Source organism: Balaenoptera musculus, chromosome 19 (genome assembly GCF_009873245.2).
Source record: "Balaenoptera musculus isolate JJ_BM4_2016_0621 chromosome 19, mBalMus1.pri.v3, whole genome shotgun sequence".
NCBI classification, from domain to species: domain Eukaryota; kingdom Metazoa; phylum Chordata; class Mammalia; order Artiodactyla; family Balaenopteridae; genus Balaenoptera; species Balaenoptera musculus.
The window spans coordinates 32,135,319-32,159,101 of NC_045803.1; the positions used below are offsets into that span (position 1 = coordinate 32,135,319).

The 23,783-nt window shown below is 42.8% G+C and overlaps 1 protein-coding gene and 1 pseudogene across 1 annotated transcript; one reads left to right on the top strand and one right to left on the bottom strand.

The window, feature by feature from the left end:
* Window positions 1-591: 591 nt before the first annotated feature.
* Window positions 592-1,130, bottom strand: LOC118885053 (60S ribosomal protein L21-like). The gene has a single exon (XM_036833361.1). It carries the CDS (start codon window positions 1,118-1,120, stop codon window positions 638-640), a length of 483 nt encoding a protein of 160 aa, XP_036689256.1. The 5' UTR covers window positions 1,121-1,130; the 3' UTR covers window positions 592-637.
* Window positions 1,131-3,704: 2,574 nt separating this feature from the next.
* LOC118884612 lies at window positions 3,705-23,298 on the top strand (annotated as a pseudogene).
* Window positions 23,299-23,783: the final 485 nt, after the last annotated feature.

Sequence of the window (23,783 nt, forward strand, 5' to 3'; positions counted from 1 at the left end):
ACTATGTTGTGTAACAGGAACTAACAGTGTTGTAGGGCAATTACACTTCAAAAACAAACAAACGAGCGAACAGAAACTAGCAAACTTATATAAGAAGAGATTGTATTTGTGGTTACTAGAGGCAGGGGTGAGGGAGGGGAAATTGTATGAATGTTGTCAAAAGGTACAAACTTCCAGTTATCAGATAAATAAGTACTAGGGATATAATGTACAGCATAATAAATATAATTAACACTGCCATATGTTATAAAGAAAGTTGTTAAGAGTGTAAATTCTAAGAGTTTTCATCACAAGGAGAAAAAGGTTTTCTGTTTCTTTAATTTTGTGTCTGTATGAGTTGATGACTGTTCACTAAACTTATTGTGGTCATCATTTCATGATACATATAAGTCAAATCATTATGCTGTACACCTTCAACTTACACAGTGCTATATGTCAATTGTATCTCAACAAAACTAGAAGAAAAAAATCAGCTTTCATATCTGCCTGATGTGGATATATCACAATCTCTTTAGCCAATAGTGTGCTCCTGGATATTTATGGGCATAATTTGATGAGTAACTTTGGGAATGAGTACTTTTACTTTTTTACTTTTTTTTTTTTTTACAGTCCAGGTCTTTTATTTTCTTTACACCCATCAAGCCATGAATTCATGGGGAATGGGCTCCAACAGTTCAGGCTCCTTTCCGTTGGTTCTCATGAAGTGTGCTTCTCTGGGTGGAGCAGGCTGGTGCTTCAGTTGACCCCAAGTACCTTTCTCTTTGGCTTCCTTCTTTTTCTGACCATTTTCCTTCACCTGTTTCAGGAAGCTATGTCGGCTCTTAGAGCGCTTAATATGCTTGATATGCACATTAATTCTCTTGGCAAGAATCTTGCCCTTAACTTGTTTATTTATAATGATGCCAACAGCATGCTGGGTAACATTGTAGGCTCTCCCAGTTTTACCATGATAACATTTGTGGGGCATTCCTTTTTGAACAGTGCCCATTCCCTTGATATCTACAGTGTCACCTTTCTTGTAGATTCGCATGTATGTGGCCAAAGGAAGAACTCCATGTTTTCTAAAAGGCCTAGAGAACATGTAGCGGGTGCTCCTCCTCTTTCCCTTTGTGTTGGTCATTTTGGAGAATTACTGGAAGATGGCAGTTCCAGCCAAAAGGTGAGTACTTTTACTTTTTAAAATTACTTCTGGCTTCTGGATTTGCAGAAGATGAACTCGATCAAAGGCCCTTTGATTTTATTTATTTTTTAAATTTTTTATAAATTTATTTATTTTATTTATTTATTTTGGGCTGCGTTGGGTCTTCGTTGCTGCGCCTGGGCTTTCTCTAGTTGCGGAGAGCGAGGGCTACTCTTCATTGCGGTGGGTGGGCTTTTCCCTGGGGTGGCTTCTCTTGTTGCAGAGCACGGACTCTAGGCACGTGGGCTTCAGTAGTTGTGGCTTACAGGCTCCAGAGCGCAGGCTGAGTAGTTGTGGCGCACGGGGTTTAGTTGCTCCATGGCATGTGGGATCTTCCCGGACCAGGTCTCGAACCTGTGTCCCCTGTGTCTTAACCACTGCACCACCAGGGACGCCCCAAAGGCCCTTTTAAAATTACTCTCCTTACGTTCTACAAATTCAATTCCGTAGGGTCACATCACTTCACACTCATCAACAATACAGGTACATGTATTTCACAATCACTTCTGCTTTTTCATCATTGTAAAAACATAAAATATTTAACACTTTCTTGTTGTAAATTTTAAAAATTATTTATTTACAGAAAAATCCTTTATTTTTTTCAAACAATCTTGAATTTGAATTACTAAATCAAACCCAAACAAAACTTTAGAGACAAATCAGCCTTCTCCTGTGGATTGCCTCTCATCCAGCAGAGGTCAGCAAAGTAAAAGGGGAAAAAATATTCCCTTCCCTCAGGGATCCTGGGATGCAGGTGATATGATACCCTAGAACTTAGAAGGAAGAGAAAACCATACAAAATAGTTAAGTTACAAACCTATACCATTAATCATTGTCCCTTTTCCCTGTAATATTTGGAAAGGGGAAAAGTACAGTTCATTACCTCAAAAGACTGAAATGACTCACAGGCAGAACAGAGTTTGGGGCCAGCAGTTTTTTTCTCTCCTGTTTTTTATACTTTCCCATCAAGTCCCTAGGAGCCTGCCTCAGATGGGCAGAAAGTAGTTCCTTCCCCTGTGGGTCCCTGTTCTTTCTACTCTTGCCTCAGTGGCCCTTTGGGCTCTGGACCTTTCTGCGTGACCCTCAAAGCCTGATTCTCCTCCCTCTCAGCCTCTGGTCTTGGCTGAAAGTCACGGGTTTCCCCTCCTGGCAGAGGTGGAACAAGGTGCAAGGTGGGCTCAGGACCTGCACCTGGGAAGCTGCCCTGCCTGGCACTGCCCCAGGTAACAAATCTACAAGATGAACCCCCTTCCCACAGCTGAGACTGACCCAGCCCACCATAGCCCTTCTGCTCTGCTAAAAGTTTGTATGTGTGCACCTCATTTTATTCCCTGGGAAGGGAGGAGTGGGGAGAGAAAAACCTGTCACTTGATTATGTCCAAATACAAGGGAATTCCTGGGCAAAGAGGTTGCTGTGCTCCATGGATGGGTTGGGTCTCAAATTGGGACCTAAAGAATGGATGGGGGGATAAAGGCCAGCAAAGGTGTGTGGAAGCTTGACCATAAATGTGCAGGGCGGGGAGAGGGCCAGCCCAGTGAGCAGCATGGCTGGTATTGTCACAGTTGCTAGAGCACAACTTTGAGGCTTAGGGAACAGCTTTTATACCTTGACCTGTAGGAAACAGATTTCTTTGTTTAGAGTGGGATGATTGATAAGAGGTGAATTTATCTACCCATCCATCCATTCACCCACTATCTATCATCTATATCTATCTATCTATCTATCTATCTATCTATCTATCTATCTATCTATCTATCTATCTATCTATCTGTCTATCTGGGCTCCTTTATAGGCATACCTCATTTTATTTCACTTGACTTTATTATGCTTTACAGATACTGCATTTTTTACAAATTAAAAGTTTGTGGCAACCCTGTGTGGAGCAAATCTATTGGTGCTATTTTTCCGAAAGAATTTGCTCACTTTGTGTCTCTATGTCACATTTTGGTAATTCTCACAATATTTCAAACATTCTTCATTACTATATGTGTTATGGTGATCTGTGATGAGTGATCTTTGATCTATTGTAATTGTTTTGCGGCGCCAGGAGCCATGCTCATATAAGATGGCGAACTTAATAAATGTTTTGTGTGTTCTGACTACTCCGTCGATGGACCATTCCCCTCTGTCTCTCCCTCTCCTCAGGCCTCCCTATTCCCCAAGACAAAACTATATTGAAATTTGGCCAGTTAAAAAGCCTACAATGGGGCTTCCCTGGTGGCGCAGTGGTTGAGAATCTGCCTGCCAATGCAAGGGACACGGGTTCGAGCCCTGGTCTGGGAAGATCCCACATGCCGCGGAGCAACTGGGCCCGTGAGCCACAACTACTGAGCCTGAGCATCTGGAGCCTCTGCTCCGCAACAAGAGAGGCCGCAATAGTGACAGGCCCGCGCACCGTGATGAAGAGTGGCCCCCACTCGCCGCAACTGGAGAAAGCCCTCACACAGAAACGAAGACCCAACACAGCCAAAAATAAACATAATAAATAAATAATAAATAAAATTAAAAAAAAAAAAGCCTACAATGGCCTCTCAATATTCGAGAGAAAGAAAGAGTTGCACGTCCCTTATTTCAAATCAAAAGCTAGAAATGAGTAAGCTTACTAAGGAAGGCATGTTGAAAGCTGAGACAGACTGAAAGCTAGGCCTCTTGTGCCAAACTGTTAGCCTCATTGTGAATGCAAAGGGAAGGTTCTTGAAGGAAATTAAAAGTGCTGCTCCAATGAACACACTAATGATAAGAAAGCAAAACAGCCTTATTGCTGATATGGAGAAAGTTTTAGTGGTCAGATAGAAGATCAAACCAGTCACAACATTCTCTTAAGCCAAAATCTAATCTAGAGCAAGGCCCTGACTTCCTTTAATTCTGTGACAGCTGAGAGAGGTGAGGAAGCTGCAGGAGAAAAGTTTGAAGCTAGCTGAGCTTGGTTCATGAGGTTTAAGGAAAGAAGCTGTCACCATAACATAGAAGTACAAGGTGATACAGCAAGTGCCAAAGTAGAAACTGCAGCAAATCATCCAGATTATCTAGCTAAAATCATTAGTGAAGGTGGCTACACTAAACAACAGATTTTCAATGTAGGTTAAACAGCCTTATATTGGAAGAAGATGCCATTCTAATATTTTCATAGTTAGAGAGGAGAAGTCAATGTCTGGCTTCAAAGCTTCAAAGGACAGGCTGACTCTCTTGTTAGGGGCTAAAGCAGCTGGTGACTTTCAGCTGAAGTCAATGCTCATTTACCATTCTGAAAATCCTAGGGCCCTGAAGGATTATTCTAAATCTCCTCTGTCTGTGCTCTATAAATGGAACAACAAAGCCTGGATGACAACACATTTGTTTGCAACATGGTTTGCTGAATATTTTAAGCCCATTGTTCAGACCTATTGCTCAGGAAAAAAAGATTCCTTTCAAAACATTGCTGCTCATTGACAGTGCACCTGGTCACCCAAGAGCTCTGATGGAGATGTACAAAATTGTTATTGTTTTCATGCTGCTAACACAACATCCATTCTGCAGCCCATGGATCAAGGACTAATTTCAACTTTCAGGTCTTGTTATTTAAGAAATACATTTCATAAGGCTATAGCCGCCACAGATAGTGATTCCTCTGATGGATCTGGACAAAGCACATTGAAAACCTTCTGGAAAGGATTCATCATTCTAGATGCCATTAAGAACAATCACGATTCATGGGAAGAGGTCAAAATATCAACACTAACAAGAGTTTAGAAGAAGTTGATTCCAACCCTCATGGATGACTTTGAAGGGCTCAAGACTTCACTGGAGGAAGTAACTGCAGATGTGATGGAAATAGCAAGAGAGCTAGAATTAGAAGTGAAGACTCAAGATGTGACTGAATTGCTGCCATCTCATGATAGAACTTTAACGGATGAGGAGTTGCTTCTTATGGATGAGCAAAAGAGTGACTTCTTGAGATAGACTCTACTCCTGGTAAAGATGTTGTGAAGATTGTTAAAATGACAACAAGGATTTATGATACTATTGTACATAAATTTAATTGGTAAAGCAGCAGCAGGGTCTGGGAGAATTGACTCCAATTTTGAAAGAAGTCATACTGTGGGTAAAATGCCATCAAACAGCATTGCATGCTACAGAGAAATCATTCATGCTACAGAAAAATCATTCAATCAATCAGTGCACAGACTGCATTGTTGTCTTATCTTTAAAAATTGCTGCAGTCAATCCAGTGTTCAGCAACCACCACCCTGATCAGTCAGCAGCCATCAACATCGAGGCAAGACGCTCCACCAGCAAAAAGATTATGACTTGCTGAAGGCTCAGGTGATTGTTAGTGTTTTTTAGCAATAAAGCATTTTTAAATTAAGGTATGTACATTGGTTTTCTAGACATAATGCTATTGAAGACTTAATAGACTGTTGTAGGATGTAAATATAACTTTTTTTTTAACATCCTTATTGGAGTATAATTGCTTTACAATGGTGTGTTAGTTTCTGCTTTATAACAAAGTGAATCAGTTATACATACACGTATGTCCCCATATCTCTTCCCTCTTGCATCTCCCTCCCTCCCACTCTCCCTATCCCACCCCTCCAGGCGGTCACAAATCACTGAGCTGATCTCCATGTGCTGGGAAACCAAAAAATACAGAGATTGCCCATCTCCTCACTTTCAGTCTGTGTGCATCTTTAGATCTGAAGTGAGTCTCTTTTACTCTTCACCCCTATAATGTGAATGTTATTCTGCATGATGTTGTCCTATAGGTTCCTTAAGTTATCTTCACTTTTTAAAGTTCTTTTTTTCTCTTTGCTGCTCTGTTTTGTTGAGTTCCACTGCCCTGTCTTCCAGATCACTGATTCTTTTCAATGCTTCTTCTATTCTGCTGTTGAACCCCTCCAGTGTATTTTTCAGTTCAGTTTTTGTATTCTGCAGCTCTGTGATTTGTGTGGTACTTTCTCATATTTATTCTTTGTTGAAGTTCTGCTGTGTTCATCCATCCTCTCCCAAGTTTGGTGAGCATCTTCATGACCATTACTTTTACATTTTTATCAGGTAAATTACCCATCTCTGTTTCATTAAGGTTTTTTCTGGGGTTTTATCTTATTCTTTCATTTGGAAAATATTCTTCTGTCTCCTCATTTTGTTTGGCTCTCTGTGTTTGTTTCCATGTATTAGGCAAAACAGTCTTGAAGGAGCAGACTTGAGTAGGAGATCAAGACTTATCATTTAACCTTGACCTAGCTCTTGGTCATCTCTTAATCATTTGTGATTGTCTAAGCAGCCTGATTTTTTCTTGCTAGGTCCCAGTTTTTGAGGGTGTCAAGAACTTTCTGATTTTTTCGGATCCCTGGGACCCAGAAATATAATACCCCTTGCCACCAGAGTGAACCACTCGGTGGGTATCCCCGTTATGGGCTGCATGTGTCTGCTGGCTTTGGTGGGGCCACAGGAGTAATGCAGGGGCAGTGTATTTGCCCGCTCAGGTTTGGTGAGACTGTGGGAATAGCACAGGTGCAGGGCACTCACCCAACTGGCTTTGCTGGGGCTGCAGAAGTGGTAGGGCTGAGGTACTTGCTTGGCCAGCTTTGACTGGGGCCAAGGGAGAGTCTCAGATGCCAGACATGCCCCCTGTTGCTAACAGGTCAGAGGGAGAGTGCAAAAAAGGTGTCTGCCAAGCCGATGCTAGCAAGGTAGAAGGAGAAGCAGAAAGGGTGCCCAACAGTGCCGGTGTCCCCAGAGAATGTCCTAATAGGTTCCTGCCCCTCCAGCAGATGCTTTAGGATTAACAAATAAATCTTCTTCACATATGGTCTAGGCATTTTTCAAACTGCTGCTTCTGTGCTTGGTCCCAGGGCAAATGAGTCTGTGTACAAGCTCTTAAAGAAAGAAATCTCCATTCCCTATAGGCCTGTGGTTTTCCTGAACATAAGCCCTGTTGGTTTTCAAAACCAGGCATCCTGGGGGCTGTCTCTCCAGTGCAGGTCCCAAGGGTTAGCATGCCTGATGTGGGGCACAAACCCCTCACTCCTCAGGGATAAGCAGTGCATTTGTGAGATCCCTCCTGCTTGTGGGTCACCACACTGGGGATGGGGTTTGGGGAAGACTGCAACTCTGCCTCTCCTACCCATCTCGATCTGGCCCTTTGTTGTGGAGGAGCTGATCTACTACTGTGAGTATATATTTACCTTTACCAGTGAGATGTTTTCTTCTGTAATTTTCATATCTCTAGCTGTGGTCTTTTCATTTCTTCTTAGAGAAGTCCCTTTAGCATTTAGTGTAAAGCCAGTTTTCTGGTGCTGAACTGTTTTAGCTTTTGCTTATCTATAAAACTCTTTGTCTTGCCTTCAAACCTGAATGATAGCCTTACCATGTAGAGTATTCTTGACTGTAGGTTCTTCCTTTCATGACGTTAAATATATCATGCCACTCCCTTCTGGCATGCAGAGTTTCTGCTGAAAAGTCAGCTGATAGACTTATGGGAATTTCCTTGTACATAACTAGTTGCTTTATCCTTGGTGCTTTTAATAGTCTCTATCATTAACTTTTGCAGTTTTAATTACAGTGTGTCTTGGTGTGGACCTCTTTGGTTTGATCTTGTTTGGGACACTCTGTACTTCCTAGACCTGGATGTCTGTTTCCTTTCCCATGTTAGGAAAGTTTTCAGCTATCATTTCTTCAAATAAGTTTTCTGTCCCTTTCTCTCTCTCTTCTCCTTCTGGGACCCCTGTATTGCAAATGTTAGTATACTTGATGCTGCCCCAGAGGTCTTTTAAACTGTTGTAATTTAAAAAAAAATTTTTTTCCCGTTGCGCTTCAATGAGCCCCACTACTCTGTCCTGCAGTTCACTGATTTGTTCCTCTGTATCACCTACTTTACTGCTGATTCCTTCTAGCGTGTTTTTAATTTCAGTTATTATATTCTTCAGTTCTACTTTTCTTTATATTTTCTAACTCTTTGTTATACTTCTCACTGTGTTCATCCATTCCTCTCCTGAGTTTGTTGAGCATCTTTATATTCATTACCCTGAACTCTTTATTGAGTAGATTGCTTATCTCCACTTTGCTTAGTTCTTCTTCCAGGGTTTTATCTTGTTCCTTCATTGTGACATATTTTTCCATTGCCTCATTTTGCCTAACTCAGTTTTTATTTTTGTGTATTAGATAGGTCAGTTACATTTCCCAATCTTGGAGAAGTGGCCTCATGTAGGGGTTGTCCTATGGGGCCCAGCAGCAGACTCCCCTCTGGTCACCAAAATTATAGGCTCTAGTGGTGCCACCTATGGGGGCTGCATGGGTCCTTCTATTTTGGCAGGGCCGACTACTGTGAGTCCACCGGTAGGTGGGGCTGGTCCCTGGCCCTGGTGGCTGCCAGTGGGTCCTGGGGGCAGAGCCGTCCCAGGGCTGGTCCCAGCCCATTGGTGGCAGGGCCATGTGCCAGTGTGGCTGGCTGCTGAGGCTGGGTGGTTTTATGGCTGGTGCTGTCCTGTTGGTGGGCGGGGCTGGGTCCTCGGCCTGTTGATGGGCAGGGCTATGTCCCAGAGTGGCTGGCTGCTCAGCCTAGGGGGTCCTGGGACTTGTGCCAACTAGCTAGGGGACAGTTAAGATTCAGTGCTAATAGACTAGAGTTAGGACTCCAAAGTGGCACTTGCCAGCACCAGTGTCCTTGTGGTAGAACAAGCTCCCATAAATGGCTTACGCTGTAATCTTTTTCTCTAGGGGGAATCCCTGTTGCCTCCTGCCTCTTCAGGAGGCTCTCCAAGATTAGCTAGTGGGTCAGATCCAGGCTCCTTTCAAGTTACTGCCTCTGTGCTGGGTCTAGGAGTATGTGATATTTTATGTGCACCCTTTCCCACAGCCCTCCAGCTCTCCTATATGCTGGCCTTCAAAGCCAGAGATTCTGGGGGCTGGTCTTCCTCATGCAGATTCCCCAGGTTGGGGGGGCCTGATACAGGGTTCAGACTCCTCGCTCCTTGGGGAGAACCTCTTCAATTGTGACTATCCTCCCATTTGTGGGTCACCTACCCAGGGGGTGTGGGTCTTCTCTGTCCATCCTCTCATATTGTGTTTCCTTCTCTGTATCTTAGCTGTGGAAGACCTTTTCTGCTAGTCTGCAGATCATTCTCATTGATAGTCGCTCTATTTGGTGTGCCTGTTGGAGGAGGTGAGCTCAGGGTCTTCCTACTCCGCCATCTTGGCCACTCTCTTACAAAATGGTTTTCCTGAAAATAAGTTACTCAGTGGGAAAAGCTGACCACTGATGGTCAGCTAGTAACATAAGGATGGGACAACCTTGTCCATCATCATGACCACTAGGTAGGTGACCAGGCGTTGCCTTCATCACTGTTACTACAGCCGCTTCCTTGAACTTCAGGAAACTTTTCCTTTTGACACTCAAATCTCTGGACAGAAATCACATTATGTTGATGCTGCCACAGTCCTTCTGGTGCTCTGTTGTGATCAGGTGATTGGATTCCCCAGATTCAATCCAATTCTGGGACTGGCAGAAGCAGAGTACATGTGGGGAACTTTAGCCGGGGTGGATCTTGGAGGGGAGAGCTGCACTCTTGATGTGCATAAGCTGGGGGTATCTGCATCCCCCACTTTCACAGCTACCTGGCACCTCTAATCCAGAGTGTTGTCTACTGTTTCCATTCTGCATCCATCTTTCGGGGCCTCCCTCCTCCCCATGCATTGACTTTCACTCTCTCTGCCCTAAAAGCAGTGGTCATTGTTCTGTCATCTTTCAGCTTCCAAAGTGCTGTTGCCATCGTCTCCTCTTCCACTTTGGACACATGGGCTTGTGCCTTTACAGACTTTATTTTACTGTCCTTTTAGAAAAACTGGGGGAGGGAGTGAAAATAAATTCAGGTTTTTATCCTCCTTCTTTAATAGCCAGTGCCACACTGCTTTTTTTTAATGAACACTTAAAAACAATATTATGTATGTTTCTACACTTTTGACTGCTACATAGCATCCCATAGTAGAAATACTTAGTAAACTATTTAACCATTTACTATCGTTGGTCATAGGTTATTTCATACTTTTTACTACTATCAGTATCATTGAGGTGAACAATCAGTCTGATACAGACATCTTAGGGCTCATTCAGAATTATTCCTCAATAGAAAATAGCTAGGGCAATGAAGATACCCTTTTTAAGTATTTGGATAGATTTTGCCAAATTGCCTCAAGAAAGGCTGTACTAATTTATCTCCCACGTCAGTGGTGAAAGTTCCTGTTTTTCTACACTCTTGTCAATACTGGGCACAACCATTAAAATAGTAGTGAGATGATTCCTTGCCAACTTGACAGGTACAGTTTGAGTATCTGGTTTTAAGTTGCACGTCTTGATGTTCATGCTTATTGTATATTGAAACGACATTTTTTATGTGTGTAGCTTGAAGGGTACTTGAAACCTGGGTGATGGGTTGGGGGAACCGTGGACTGACTCAGCCTCCCACATACACACTTGTGGCCACCCCTCAATGTGCTCCCAACCTGCTTCTATAGAAGGACAAGTAGGCACAGAACAGACAATGATTCAGGGGATCTCAGTTGGTTACAACTTCCCTGTGGCTCCTGTGACCTTTCAGAGTGAGAACTGAGAGCTCACATCAATAGGTCCTGGGATTTGGCAAAACTTTTTGCCATCTAGTGTTTTGGAAACGCTTATGTCATTATTCTTGCTGAGGCCTGTGGGAGCCCCAAAGGCCAAGCTTTCACCTGCAGAGAACTTATCTGTCTTTGGAAAAGAGAGCTCACCCTCCACCCTCCCAGTGAGTGTTTGGGAGGTTCCTTTTCAGAGTAACCCTCTTGGCCTCTCCAGTGGCTTACCTGCTTCTGCCAGATTCTACTTTTGGAAACACCCTTGTTATCTTGTCATTACCATTGCAATGGCTCCCCATTGTCTGTCCAGGGTGAAACCCAGTTCTCCTTAGCTTGGCACTCGTGCCCTCTGTCCTTTATTCACCTTTCAGCCCCTGCTGACCTCCCCAGGAAGCCTTCAAATCCACCTTGCACTGCTGCTAATGTCCTTTCTTCTCTGTCCTCCAAATTCTGTTCACCTCTTAATGCCCAGTATGATCAGAAGTCATGGAAAGTTTGGGGCATTTATATATATGTATATATTTTGACAATTCCAGGATAAAAAAAACACACAAAACACTTCTGTAGTTGGAGGTCACTGTATTTGCCCAGATGTCTATAAAAAATCTATAATAATAATTTGAACTTCTTCCAGAATATAATTCAATCTTAACTTTTCTAGGTCTAAATTTTTACATGTCTTTCTGATTCACCCTTTTTCCTTTTTGACTCTTAAAAGGCTGAAGGAAAGCTTTATAGAGTAGTCCTAGCAAGTAGGGACTGGATTTACAACCAGGCTACTGTAATTTAAATCAAAGAAACAGAAAAACTCAGTGTTTACCAAAGTGTAGTACTTACTCCCAGAGTTATGCAAGGTCATTTTAGATGGTGTGCAAACAAACTTTAAAGGGTTTATATAATGGTTACATGTTTATTTTGCTATGAATTAGGAAAAAAATCTCTAATATCAAATCCATGATTTAATGGCTATTAATTGTGGCAGGAATTGTGGCTAACCGTCCATTAAAATCCATCCTACTTTGTTTGGTGCACAACCAGACCACGTTTCCCAGCCTTCCTTGCAATTAGACTGACCATGTGCCTAAGTTCTTTCCAGTAGAACCTGAGTGGAAGTGAGGACTGTCACGTCCAGGCCTGGCCCAATTTTCCCCAATATTCACTCCTTCCTGCTCCTCCCCACTCCAGCTGGACGAGATTTAACACCAACTACAACATTAGAAGCCATGAATTAAAGATGGCAAAGCCACCATTGTCTAGATCAGGGGTCAGCAAACTATGGCCCATGGGCCAAATCTGGTCCACCACCTGTTTTGTTTTTTTAACATCTTTATTGGAGTATAACCGCTTTACAATGGTGTGTTAGTTTCTGCTTTATAACAAAGTGAATCAGCTATACATACACATATATCCCTATATCTCCTCCCTCTTGCATCTCCTTCCCACTCTCCCTATCCCACTCCTCTAGGTGGTCACAAAGCACTGAGCTGATCTCCCTGTGCTATGCGGTTGCTTCCCACTAGCTATCTATTTTACATTTGGTAGTATATACAAGTCCATGCCACTTTCTCACTTCATCCCAGATTACCCTTCCCCCCCCCCCCCCCGTGTCCTCAAGTCCATTCTCAATGTCTGCGTCTTTATTCCTGTCCTTCCCACCACCTGTTTTTAAAGTAAAGTTTTACTGAAACACAGTCACGCCCATTTGCCTAGGTATTGTCTATGCTGCTTTTGCTACAACAGTAGAGATGAGTAGTTCCATGGAGACCATATAACCTGCAAACCTAAAATATTTACTACCTGGTCCTTTAAATGTAAATGTAGTAAATGTCTGCTGACCCCCTGGTTTGATCCCTGAATGGAGGACAGCCACCTTGTTGACCTGAACCACACCCAAGTTCTTTATATAACAAGAAATAAGCCACTAAATTCTGAGCCTATTTGTGACCATAATTTACTCCCCTCTCGCAATACATTCTCACTCAACAGGAGCTAAACTAGGCAGTCCCACATGATTGCCCGATGGAGACGGCATGACCACCAGTTGTTTGTACCATGTAGGGTGACCACTTGTGCCCATGGTGAGTGACTCTCTCCCCACTGGGAACCATCCCCAGGCCAAAATTTCCACAGGTACTCTGCCTCAGTCAGTCCTAGGACTTGACTGACCCCAGGGTGTCTAGCAACACAATTACAACAGAGCATCAAAGCCCTTGAGAGGTGTGAACATAATGTGATTTCTGCCCAGTGATTTAAGTATCAAAAGGAAGAAGGTCCCTGAAGCTCAAGGAAATGGCTACAGTAATGATGACCCTTGATGAAGCCAATGCCTGGTCACCTAACAGGTGGTCATATGGTGGACAAGTTTGTCCCTGCCCTTATATTACTAACTGACCATCAATGGTCCACTTTTCCCATTGAGTATTTATTTTCAGGTATACACTTTTGTAAATCAATTAGAGGTGTTATTACCTATATACTTATTCACTTTTTATTTTTACCATTATTTTAATTTTTTAAAATACAATGACACATTTTCCATGCTTACTATTGGTACATAGTAAGTTATACAGGTCTTCCCTTTATGGAAATGGTGTAAAAATTTTTTTGAATAAGTTTGTTAAAATAAAAAGAATTAATCTAAAGAAAACTGGTAATAGTAGTACAGATGGTATACTGATATGGCAAAAAAACATGATGTTATTATGAGAATAACTGAGGTTCCAGAAACACTGCATATGTCTAGGCTGCATTGGAAAATGCCATATAATTCTAGATTCACAGAATGTTGATCCAGGGTAGGTGGTGCATGAGAGATCACCTCACCCATAGCCACCCCTGCCTCTCACCACTCCCTTTCCAGAACAGATGCCCGTATGTCAGCCAGTGGGGTTCCCAGAGTTCTGGTCTCCCAGTGCAGTGTTCTCCATCATAGACAAAGCCCAGTAATGGGCCTAGTAGGACACAAGCTCATATTTGTTCAGTGCTTCTTTTAGTGTATGCTGTCCATATATCTTTTGAGTAAATTGATGGAGATGGAAAGGTTTGGGGGTATCTAACTTAGAGGCCCCACAGGTGTCTTCTCTCCTAAGACCTGCCCAACTGCTTAGGAGTTAGGGTTAGTTCCTAGGATTTTACTTTCCAGATCATTTAGTTTCATATGGGAAACCTTAGGGAGTTCCCCAAAGGAAAAGTGATAATCCCAATCAACTGCCACTGAAACCTAAGAGCGGTATTACTTATAGCTCATGTGATGCCAAAAGATTATACACATTAAGTGAAACTGAGGTTTGGCTTCAGGTTTGGTAGGCTTCAGCCTCACCCACTTCTGCAGAGTCCTTATGAGCCAGGAATGGGCATCCAGACTGCAGCCATTCACAGCAAGATCTGGAAGGGGCTGCCTCTGTTTTTGAAATTATGGGTGTCACAATTGGGTATGTGATTGAACAGTGAGATTAGGAGAACAATTCATCCCTTCTCTTTATATTTTGCTAAGACAGCATCCTACAGTCTTCATAGGCTAAGAACTAGGGCTGTGTTCCTAGGTTAGAAAGGCCAGATGGCCAGGGCAAAAGGCTGGATGGTTATTCCTTGACAGGTGTGTGAATTTGTGTGTTTGAGTGTATATGTGGTGCAGTAAGTGATTAGGAACAGCCTTGTTTTCTGCTTAGGAGGACCACCTGGATTGTCCCATGTGGATAGAATTAGGGGTGCTCTTTATTAGGGTGCTCCTATGACCCATGATTCTTTCCCAGATAAAAGTAAGGGAAGAATCCCAGACAAAGTCAAATTTCATAGAGGCAATCTTGTCTAAGGGCTAACTCTAATGCTGTCACAAAGTCCCCATCCCTAACACAGGGCTTCCCCTTACTGGCCTGCCATAGTGGCTAGAATGAGTGAAAATGAGCATCCTTTATAGAATTTTGGTCTCCAGAAGCTTCATTTCAGCTATAACCTATGCCCTTAGCCAAGAACTCATGCGCTTTTCTGGGATTGTCTTGTGTTTTATAGATGCTGGTTGCTTAACTCTCTCTGATAACAGTATTGGTCTGGCCTGGACAAAAGCAGGCTTGCTAAATGAAACTGTGAAAGCAGGGTGAGCATAGAGAAGGTACAGCTGCCTCTTACTGTGCTGGCCTGACTTAAATTTTAAAATGAAACTATAAAGTCTCTTTGCATCTGTCTGTATGTTTATGTGTGTAAATATGCTTGTTGTAGATGTGTGTGTATTTTCTACCTCTAGATGGCATTTCCAAAGTTAATTTGTAAAAAGAGCTCTATTTAATTGGTTTAAGAAAACTTAAGTGCTTGTATAAGTCAAACTCTCAGAAATATAATAGAAACTAGCCCAAATATTTCTCAAGTTCATATGATCTAAAATAATCTTAAGTAAATAAAAGCTAGTTTAAGTTTATTGGGGTTGTTAGTAAATATAACTTGTGCCACATTGAGAAATTTACTATGAAAATTTATGTTCCTAAAAAATGTATTAAATGTATTTTAAAATTTTTAAATAAGTTGAATGAGTTTTAATATCAAAAGTAAGCTGGTACAAAATTAAAATTTGGTTTTCTCACTGTTAAAAGGACAGTCTTATTGGACTATTGGTCTGTTCTTCATAAGAGATTGTGAAAGGTTTTTCCTTACCTTTTAAAATAATCTGCCTAGAAAACAAAGACCTTGAGACTTGTTAAAATAATCTACCTACGTTTCTATGTTGTCTTTGATTACTTAGGTAAAACTAGTCCTCTCAGTAGTAAAAGAGCTAAGTTTTGCTCAGAGTATATCACCTTCTATATTTGCCTGAGAAGTCTTTAATCATCACTTTGGTTAAGTAGATAACTAAGTATTGTTTCACAGTGACCTTTGATCCTGTTTGACTTAGTGTTTTTAAACCTTTTGTTATTTTTGACAAACTTCCCCAAAATCAAATTCTAAATGAAATCTTTTGACCTCAAACTAACTTTGGGATTTTTTGGAGGGTTCCTGGAACACCTTAAAAAATTTATTCTCTCTCCTTTAAAAAAAGAAAGATGTTAAACTAATTAGGTTTATTTACTATATTAAGTTACATGGGACGCATTGTCAGAAAAGAAGTAATACTAAGCTTTTTAATGTTGCATTTATGTTGGTATGTATTATGTGTTCCAGAAATTGCATGAAATTCCTAAAATCTGAGATGTCCTAGTATGTTATCACTTGTAATTCCAGTTATTATCTTAAAATGTTGTGTGTGTCACAGAAATAACCAAATTTCCATATCAATTGCATTGTAATGAACTCTAATCAGATCTTTAACCATGGCTATTTTAAGTCTTTTGTTATTTACATATAGTTATTGTTTTACTCTGATGCTTTTGCAAAAGCGTTCCTACAAAAGTGTTTCACCTTCAGAGAAATTCATAGAAAGGATTCTGACAGGTACTCTAGAATACAGATTCCTGATAACTTTCAGATCATAATACAAAACTGGGTAAGAATTTTCAGAACTCTAAGGAAAAACTAGGTTCATAAAATTGCTAACAAAAGACATGCCCGGAAGCAGAGGATATGGGGAAGCACCGACAGCATCTGCCACAGGGCTCCTCACCTGAATTGCGGTGGTCTGTGGGGCTAGAGGGGAAATCTTGGAAGATAGGTCTTGGAAGGTTTCCAAGGTCAGAGCTAGTTGCAAACTAGTTTGTTAACCAGTGCAGCTGGGGGTAGAGTGAGGCCAAGAGTAAGACCAGGAGTGTTGTCTGGAACCAAGAAAGCTGAAAGGAGTTAGCAGGAGGAGGTGTAGGGCAGGTGGTCTGGAGAATGTTGATGTCTGCAGCTGGCCTTGTTCCATTCCAGTGTGTGCTGGGTCTATCACAGGACCTTTCAACATATCCCAAGACTGGGTCGGGGGGGATGTGAGGTCAGGGATGGATGAGCTCACCCGAACAGGAGGTGTCCCTTTGGGGCACCTTGTTGAGGTCCTCACTGGACCCTTCCTTTTCTAGGAGCTATCCTTCACCTAGTCTGCAAGGCAGGAAATGGTTCTCTGATCCAGACCACTCTCTCTAACTGTGCGAGAAGGGCTTTAGAATTGGGGACTTTAAAAGCATAATAAAAAGTAGCTACAGCTCACCTACCATGCCCCCAAAATTCAGGACAGTCATGTACAGGTGCTGGTTACCACTCCCTCCTCCAGAGGGTCCTGATGAAACTCTTCAGCCAGGGGCTGCCTGGGGTCAAATCTGTTCTTTCACAAACTTGGCCTTGTGTCTAGATACATGTGGTTTCCTCTTCCTCACTGTCTGTTGACCCAGCCATCCTGGACTTGTATTTTATCTGAATCTCATGACTGCATTCAGGATCTTTTTTGCCTGGACTTCCCAGATTTTATCAACATTATTCTTTCCTTTTTAAATTTTTGTACTTGTCTTACTCTTTTTTTTATAGAAAAGAACTTTTCTGAATATAAAATTAACATCTTACAGTTGTAGAACATTTTGAAAATATGGAAACACATAAAGAAGAAACTAGATATCACTCATAATTCCTCCACCTAGAAGAATCTGCTATAAATTTTTGACATATTTTCTTCTATTAATCTTTCCATATCTTACATATAATTTAAATATTAATTTTATCTTATGGGTTTTTTTTGTTTTTTTAATAAATTTATTTATTTATTTATTTTTGGCTGTGTGGGGTCTTCGTTGCTGCGCGTGGGCTTTGTCTAGTTGTGGCAAGCGGAAGCTGCTCTTCGTTGCAGTGTGCGGGCTTCTCATTGCAGTGGCTTCTCTTGTTGAGGAGCACGGGCTCTAGGTGCACAGGCTTCAGCAGTTGTGGCTCACGGGCTCTAGAGCGCAGACTTTAGAGCGCAGGCTCAGTAGTTGTGGCGCCTGGGCCTACTTACTCTGCAGCATGTGGGATCTTCCCGGACCAGGGCTCGAACCCATGTTCCCTGCATTAGCAGGCAGATTCTTAACCACTGTGCCACCAGGGAAACCCTTATCTTCTGTTTTTGTTCACAGAATCATGTATTGTAAGCATTTCCTCAATGTCAACAAAAACTCATAAAAAAACATCCATTATTTCACGGAATAATGCATTAAAATTTACTTTAGTCTTCCTGTCCTAGTGGATATTTAGGCAGGGTGCCCATACTTTGATGCTACAAAAACGTTATGCTCAGCCTCATGTGCATAAATCTTTAACCAAATCTCTGATGATTTTCTTAGGATTGGTTATTAGAGATTTAATTACTAGGCTGGGCTGTAGGGGCATTTTAAATTTCTTGATACATATTGTGAAATTGCTTTTCAGTGTATAAGAGTGTGGATTTCTTTTTTATTAATTTATTTATTTTATCTTTATTGGAGTATAATTGCTTTACAATGTTGTGTTAGTTTCTGCTGTATAACAAAGTGAATCAGCTATATGTATACATATATCCCCATACCCCCTCCCTCTTGAACCTCCCTCCCACCCTCCCTACCCCACCCCTCTAGGTCGTCACAAAGCATCGAGCTGATCTCCCTGTGCTACGCAGCAGCTTCCCACTAGCCATCCATTTTACATTTGGTTGTGTATATATGTCAATGCTACTCTCTCACTTCGTCCCAGCTTCCCCTTCCCATGCCCCCGCCATGTCCTCAAGTCCGTTCTCTACGTCTGCCTCTTTATTTCTGCCCTGCCACTAGGTTCATCAGTACCGTTTTTTCTTAGATTCCATATATGTGCATTAGCATACGGTATTTGTTTTTCTCTTTCTGACTTACTTCACTCTGTAGGACAGACTCTACGTCTGTCCACCTCATTACAAATAACTCAATTTCATTCCTTTTTATGGCTGAGTAATATTCCATTGTATATATGTGCCACATCTTCTTTATCCATTCATCTGTCGATGGACATTTAGATTGCTTCCATGTCCTGGCTATTGTAAATAGTGCTGCAATGAGCACTGTGGTACATGACTCTTTTTGAATTATGGTTTTCTCAGGGTATGTGCCCAGTAGTGGAATAGCTGGGTGATATGGTAGTTCTATTTTTAGTCTTTTTTAAAATTTATTTTTATACAGCAGGTTCTTATTAGTCATCAATTTTATACACATCAGTGTATACATGTCAATCCCAATCTCCCAATTCAGCACACCACCACCACCACCACCCCCCCCCCAAGAGCTTTCCCCCCTTGGTGTCCATACGTTTGTTCTCTACATCTGTGTCTCAATTTCTGCCCTGCAAACCGGTTCATCTGTACCATTTTTCTAGGTTCCACATATATGCATTAATATCCGATATTTGTTTTTCTCTTTCTGACTTACTTCACTCTGTATGACAGTCTCTAGATGCATCCACATCTCAACAAATGACCCAATTTTGTTCCTTTTTATGGCTGAGTAATATTCCATTGTATATATGTACCACATCTTCTTTATCTATTTGTCTGTCGATGGGCATTTAGGTTGCTTCCATGAACTGGCTATTGTAAATAGTGCTGCAATGAACATTCGGGTGCATGTGTCTTTTTGAATTGTGGTTTTCTCTGGGTGTATGCCCAGTAGTGGGATTGCTGGATCATATGGTAATTCTATCTTTGGTTTTTTAAGGAACCTGCATACTGTTCTCCATAGTGGCTGTATCAGTTTACATTCCCACCAACAGTGCAGGGGGGTTCCCTTTTCTAAGAGTGTGGATTTCTTAATTCTCTCAGTTGAGATACTCAGATTAAAAAATAAAAATAGGGACTTCCCCCGTGGCACAGTGGTTAAGAATCTGCCTGGTAATGCAGGGGACATGGGTTCGAGCCCTGGTCTGGGAAGATCCCACCTGCTGCGGAGCAACTAAGCCCATGCCCCACAACTACTGAGCCGGTGCTCTAGAATCTGCAAGCCACAACTCCTGAGCCCACATGCCACAACTACTGAGGCCCTTGCAACTAGAGCCCATGCTCCGCAACAGGAGAAGCCACCGCAATGAGAAGCCCGTGCACCACAACGAAGAGTAGCCCCCACTCGCCACAACTAAAGAAAGCCCACACGTAGCAACAAAGACACAATGCAACCAAAAATAAATTAGTTAATTAATTAATTAAAAAAATAAAAAATAAAAATAATGCTGCTAATTTCATAAGCCCCTCCTAACCAAAAAAAAAAAGAACATCACACTTTTAATTTGCGTATTTTTGATTGGTAGCTTTCCTTCCCTCTGCTTTTCTTATTGTTCCTAAATGTTATTATTCAATTCTGTGCCTACTTTCTTGTGAAGACTTGTGTTGTAGTTGTAGGAATTTAATAAATCTCAGAGGTTTAAGGCAGAAAGTTCTTTTAAAATAAAAGAAACAAGGAGAATATATTTTGGGCAGCATGCTGCCATAATTAAGTTCTCTCATTCACAAAAGGTCTTTCCTCTCTGGTTGGGTTGTGAGTTCCATTCTAAAACTTCTGAGTGGCAGAGCCAAGAATAAAACCCCTCCGTACAGCAATTTCTGCCTGACCTTGAAGCAACTGTTTAATAAGTGGATTATGGGACCACAAAAGGATTGCTTCTTCCAAAAAACACCTCTTGCTAAACCAAAGTGCAATGATGGGGGGTGAGGGAGGCAATTAAATAGATTATTCTACATCCTCCTGTGGGGATGGCATATATTGTTAAGCTACTTTGTGGGCAAATATTTAATGATATGAAGCAATTATTATAGTCATATGAAATAACATATACAATAGTATCCTAATTTTATATACATAAGTCGGATAAGTGCTAAAATATTAACAGAGGTTTCTCTGGGCGGTGGGATTAGATGTGATCTTTTTGTTCTTATTCCTTTTTTCTGCATTTTCCAAATGTGATTCTGTCCCCAGGAAGGGAAAAAGTGTGATATTTCCCCGCCAGTCTGACTTGGGGCCTGACCCTTCCCCGGTAGAGTCACTCGCTCTGGGCCTAATGATCAATGCAAAGCACAGAGCTCCCCAGGCGAGTGGCCCGTGAGTTAGCCCTGAAGGAGCAAGATGGGCAACTCTGATGAAGCATCAGCAGGAAAACTGACATCTTCTTGGGGCTTAGAGAGGGGGTGGTGAGAGTAGGGGCAGGGGAGAGGAGGAGGGAGGAACTTTACCCTTCCTCGGCCCCTTCTTCCTTCTGCCACCACCTTAACACTCCCTGGGCCAAGCAGGAAGCAAGACCTGTGAGATGACAGAGAAAAAGGAAATGCTGAATTGTGGTTTCCTGAGACACAGGGAATAGACTCTCCCCTTTCTGCATAGGCTTGTATTTAAATATCTGCCCTTTCAGACCAGCAACTTGGATTTACTTCACTCTTTTTGGAATACGTGTGAAAAACACCAGAAACGCTCAAAAAGGGGCATGATAGAAGACACCTGTCAGGCTGCAGGTATTCTCCAAGGGAATGAAGACTAACCTGTTAGCAATGAAATACAGTAGTGTAAAGTGTGTGCATATAGACGTCCTTGTGCATGAATGCATCAGAAGGGGCTTATGTGAGTTGACCTAGTGCCCCTATAGTTATTTTGAATGGCTCTACCCAAGGTTTCAACATTCATTCATTCAATCTTCACTTATTCATTCAATAAATACCTGGCTCAAATCCTATTCCACCTCCCCCAACTATGCACCCTTAATCAAGTCACGAAATTTTTCCAAAAATCTTTTTCTCTATTATGCTGATAACCAGGGGCTTCCTGCAGGAACACACAGGGTCTGGCACACAGTTGGTTCTCACAATAGGCAGCTGCTGTTAATATTGTTGTTGTTCACTCAGGACAAGATGTGCCCCCAATTTCCTGATTGCTCACAGCGCCCCTCCCACCCACCTCTGGAGCCCTTGATACCATCCAGGTGTGCGTCTGCTGAAGTGAACTGTGCATAATCCATGTCTTCCAGATGCCGGAGGCCCCACTTACATGTATGAGTTCCAGTATCGCCCAAGCTTCTCATCAGAGATGAAACCCAAGACGGTGATAGGGGACCACGGGGATGAGCTCTTCTCAGTCTTCGGGGCTCCATTTTTGAAAGGTGATGGCCCTTTGGTGGCTACAGACTTGGAGTTAGGGGATCTGTGCTCAGGTCTTGGTTTGGTGGCCTTGGGCAAGTTCCTCCTTCTCTCCAGGTCTTAGTTTCCTGAATTCACCATAACAGGGTTGAAGGACAAAGAGTCTCAATCTTTCTCTTGCTCTAATGTGCATGATGGAGAATGTGTATCCTTGTGCCCTCATCCATGGTCACTCTAAGAATCCAGACCTGGGCATCAGTAAGACAGGAGGTGGGTCACCTGCAGGGCCCTGCTCAGGGCTAGAATGCCACCACTCACTTCGCACTCACAAGAGCATATCAGAATGTACATGAGAGTAAGGTTAGAATTGCTCTTAACCTTGAATCAGGACTAATATGTGTCTGTCTCTCCAACCATCTATCTATCTATCTATCTAAAACTCATATCTTTTAATATTTTAATACATTTAAGAGTATAATATTTTAAAGAAAAACTTTTCACAGATGTCTTCAATGTCTTAACCCTCAGCAGTTACCGACAACTTGTGTGTGACACAACCCAGGGCTGTTCATGGCAGTGCCTCTGGGCATTTCCTGGTTGGGTGACTCTTTGGAGACCTTGCAGTTTGGTTATTTTTCAGATTCTGTGAAAATGTGTGTGGGTGAAGGAAATTGAAAAAAGACCCAAAGGAGAGCATCCTGGGAGGTGGGGTTACTGTAGCAGAAACCCTGGGGTGTGGCCCTGTGACCCTGAGGCTGCAGGGGCAGGAGGGTGGGCACAGAAGACCAAGGCAGCCAGTTCATGGATTGACTACAGCCCTTCACTGAGCCCGACCTAGGTCAGTAACTGTCAAGCCTAAAGTGCACTTGAATTACCCAAGATCTTCTTAAAATGCAGGTTTGACTCAGTAGGTCTGGAGTAAGGGCTCCGTTTCTGAATTTCTAACAAGTTCTCAAGGGCTGCTGCTGCCCCTGAACCACACTTTGAGTAGCAATGGCTTTGTCTCCTCCCCACAGATGGTGCCTCAGAAGAGGAGACCGATCTCAGCAAGATGGTGATGAAATTTTGGGCCAACTTTGCTCGGAACGGGTGAGCTGGTGGCAAAGACGGAGCAGGGTTGGGAAGGGGCAGGGCGTGTCTGCTGGGTGGGAGGAGCTTCCAATGTGTGATGGTCAAACTCCCCGCCCTGTGACCTCTGATGTGAGAGCTCCCTCAGTGGACAGGCTGCCCAGGAGATGGTCAGCCTCCTGTCTCTGGAGGCATATGAGCCTTTGGCAGACATGAAGCCAGGGGGTCCCTGACAATCTCTGAGGGTTGTTGGGACCACACAGTAGCTTTGGGGAATTTCTATGTGATTCTGTTCCCAGGAATCCCAACGGGGAGGGGCTTCCCCATTGGCCAGTATATGACCAGAAAGAAGGGTACCTTCAGATTGGCGTCACCACCCAGGCAGCCGAGAAGCTGAAAGACAAGGAAGTGGCTTCCTGGAACGAGCTCCTGCCCAAGGAGGCGACAAAGCAGCCACCCCAGTTAAAACATGCTGAGCTGTGAACGGGAGGCTCAGCTGGCCTTGGGGGCTTGTGGGACCCCAGACAGGGGTATTCTGTAGAAGGTGTTTGTGGGCCAAAGAGGCATCTTATTGTGGAGGCTGGGGAATTATCTGATGGGAATAGCAGAGGTCAGGGAGGGGGAATTTCTGTTTCTGTGGCCTCAATTTTGGAAATGTTCTTTTGGAGACCAAGTCAGTGTCTTTGTCTTGGGCTGGAATTAAGTCATCCTCATTAGTGAGAGAAGGATGAGAGAGGGCACCACTGGCAGAAAGGTGTCTCGGGCAGCTCTGGCTTGGCCTCTGGACAGGAAGAGTCCAGTAGGCTGGGCCCTGGGAGGGGCTGAGGGGGACACTGCATCTGCTCTATGTCTCTGGCCGTCAACAGCTGCAGTAAGTGGATGTGAAGGAACCAGAGTGCAGTGTCCCTCTCCTCCATGTGGAGCCGCCTGTAGACATGGAGGGGGCACAGACCGAGGATGTACCTGGA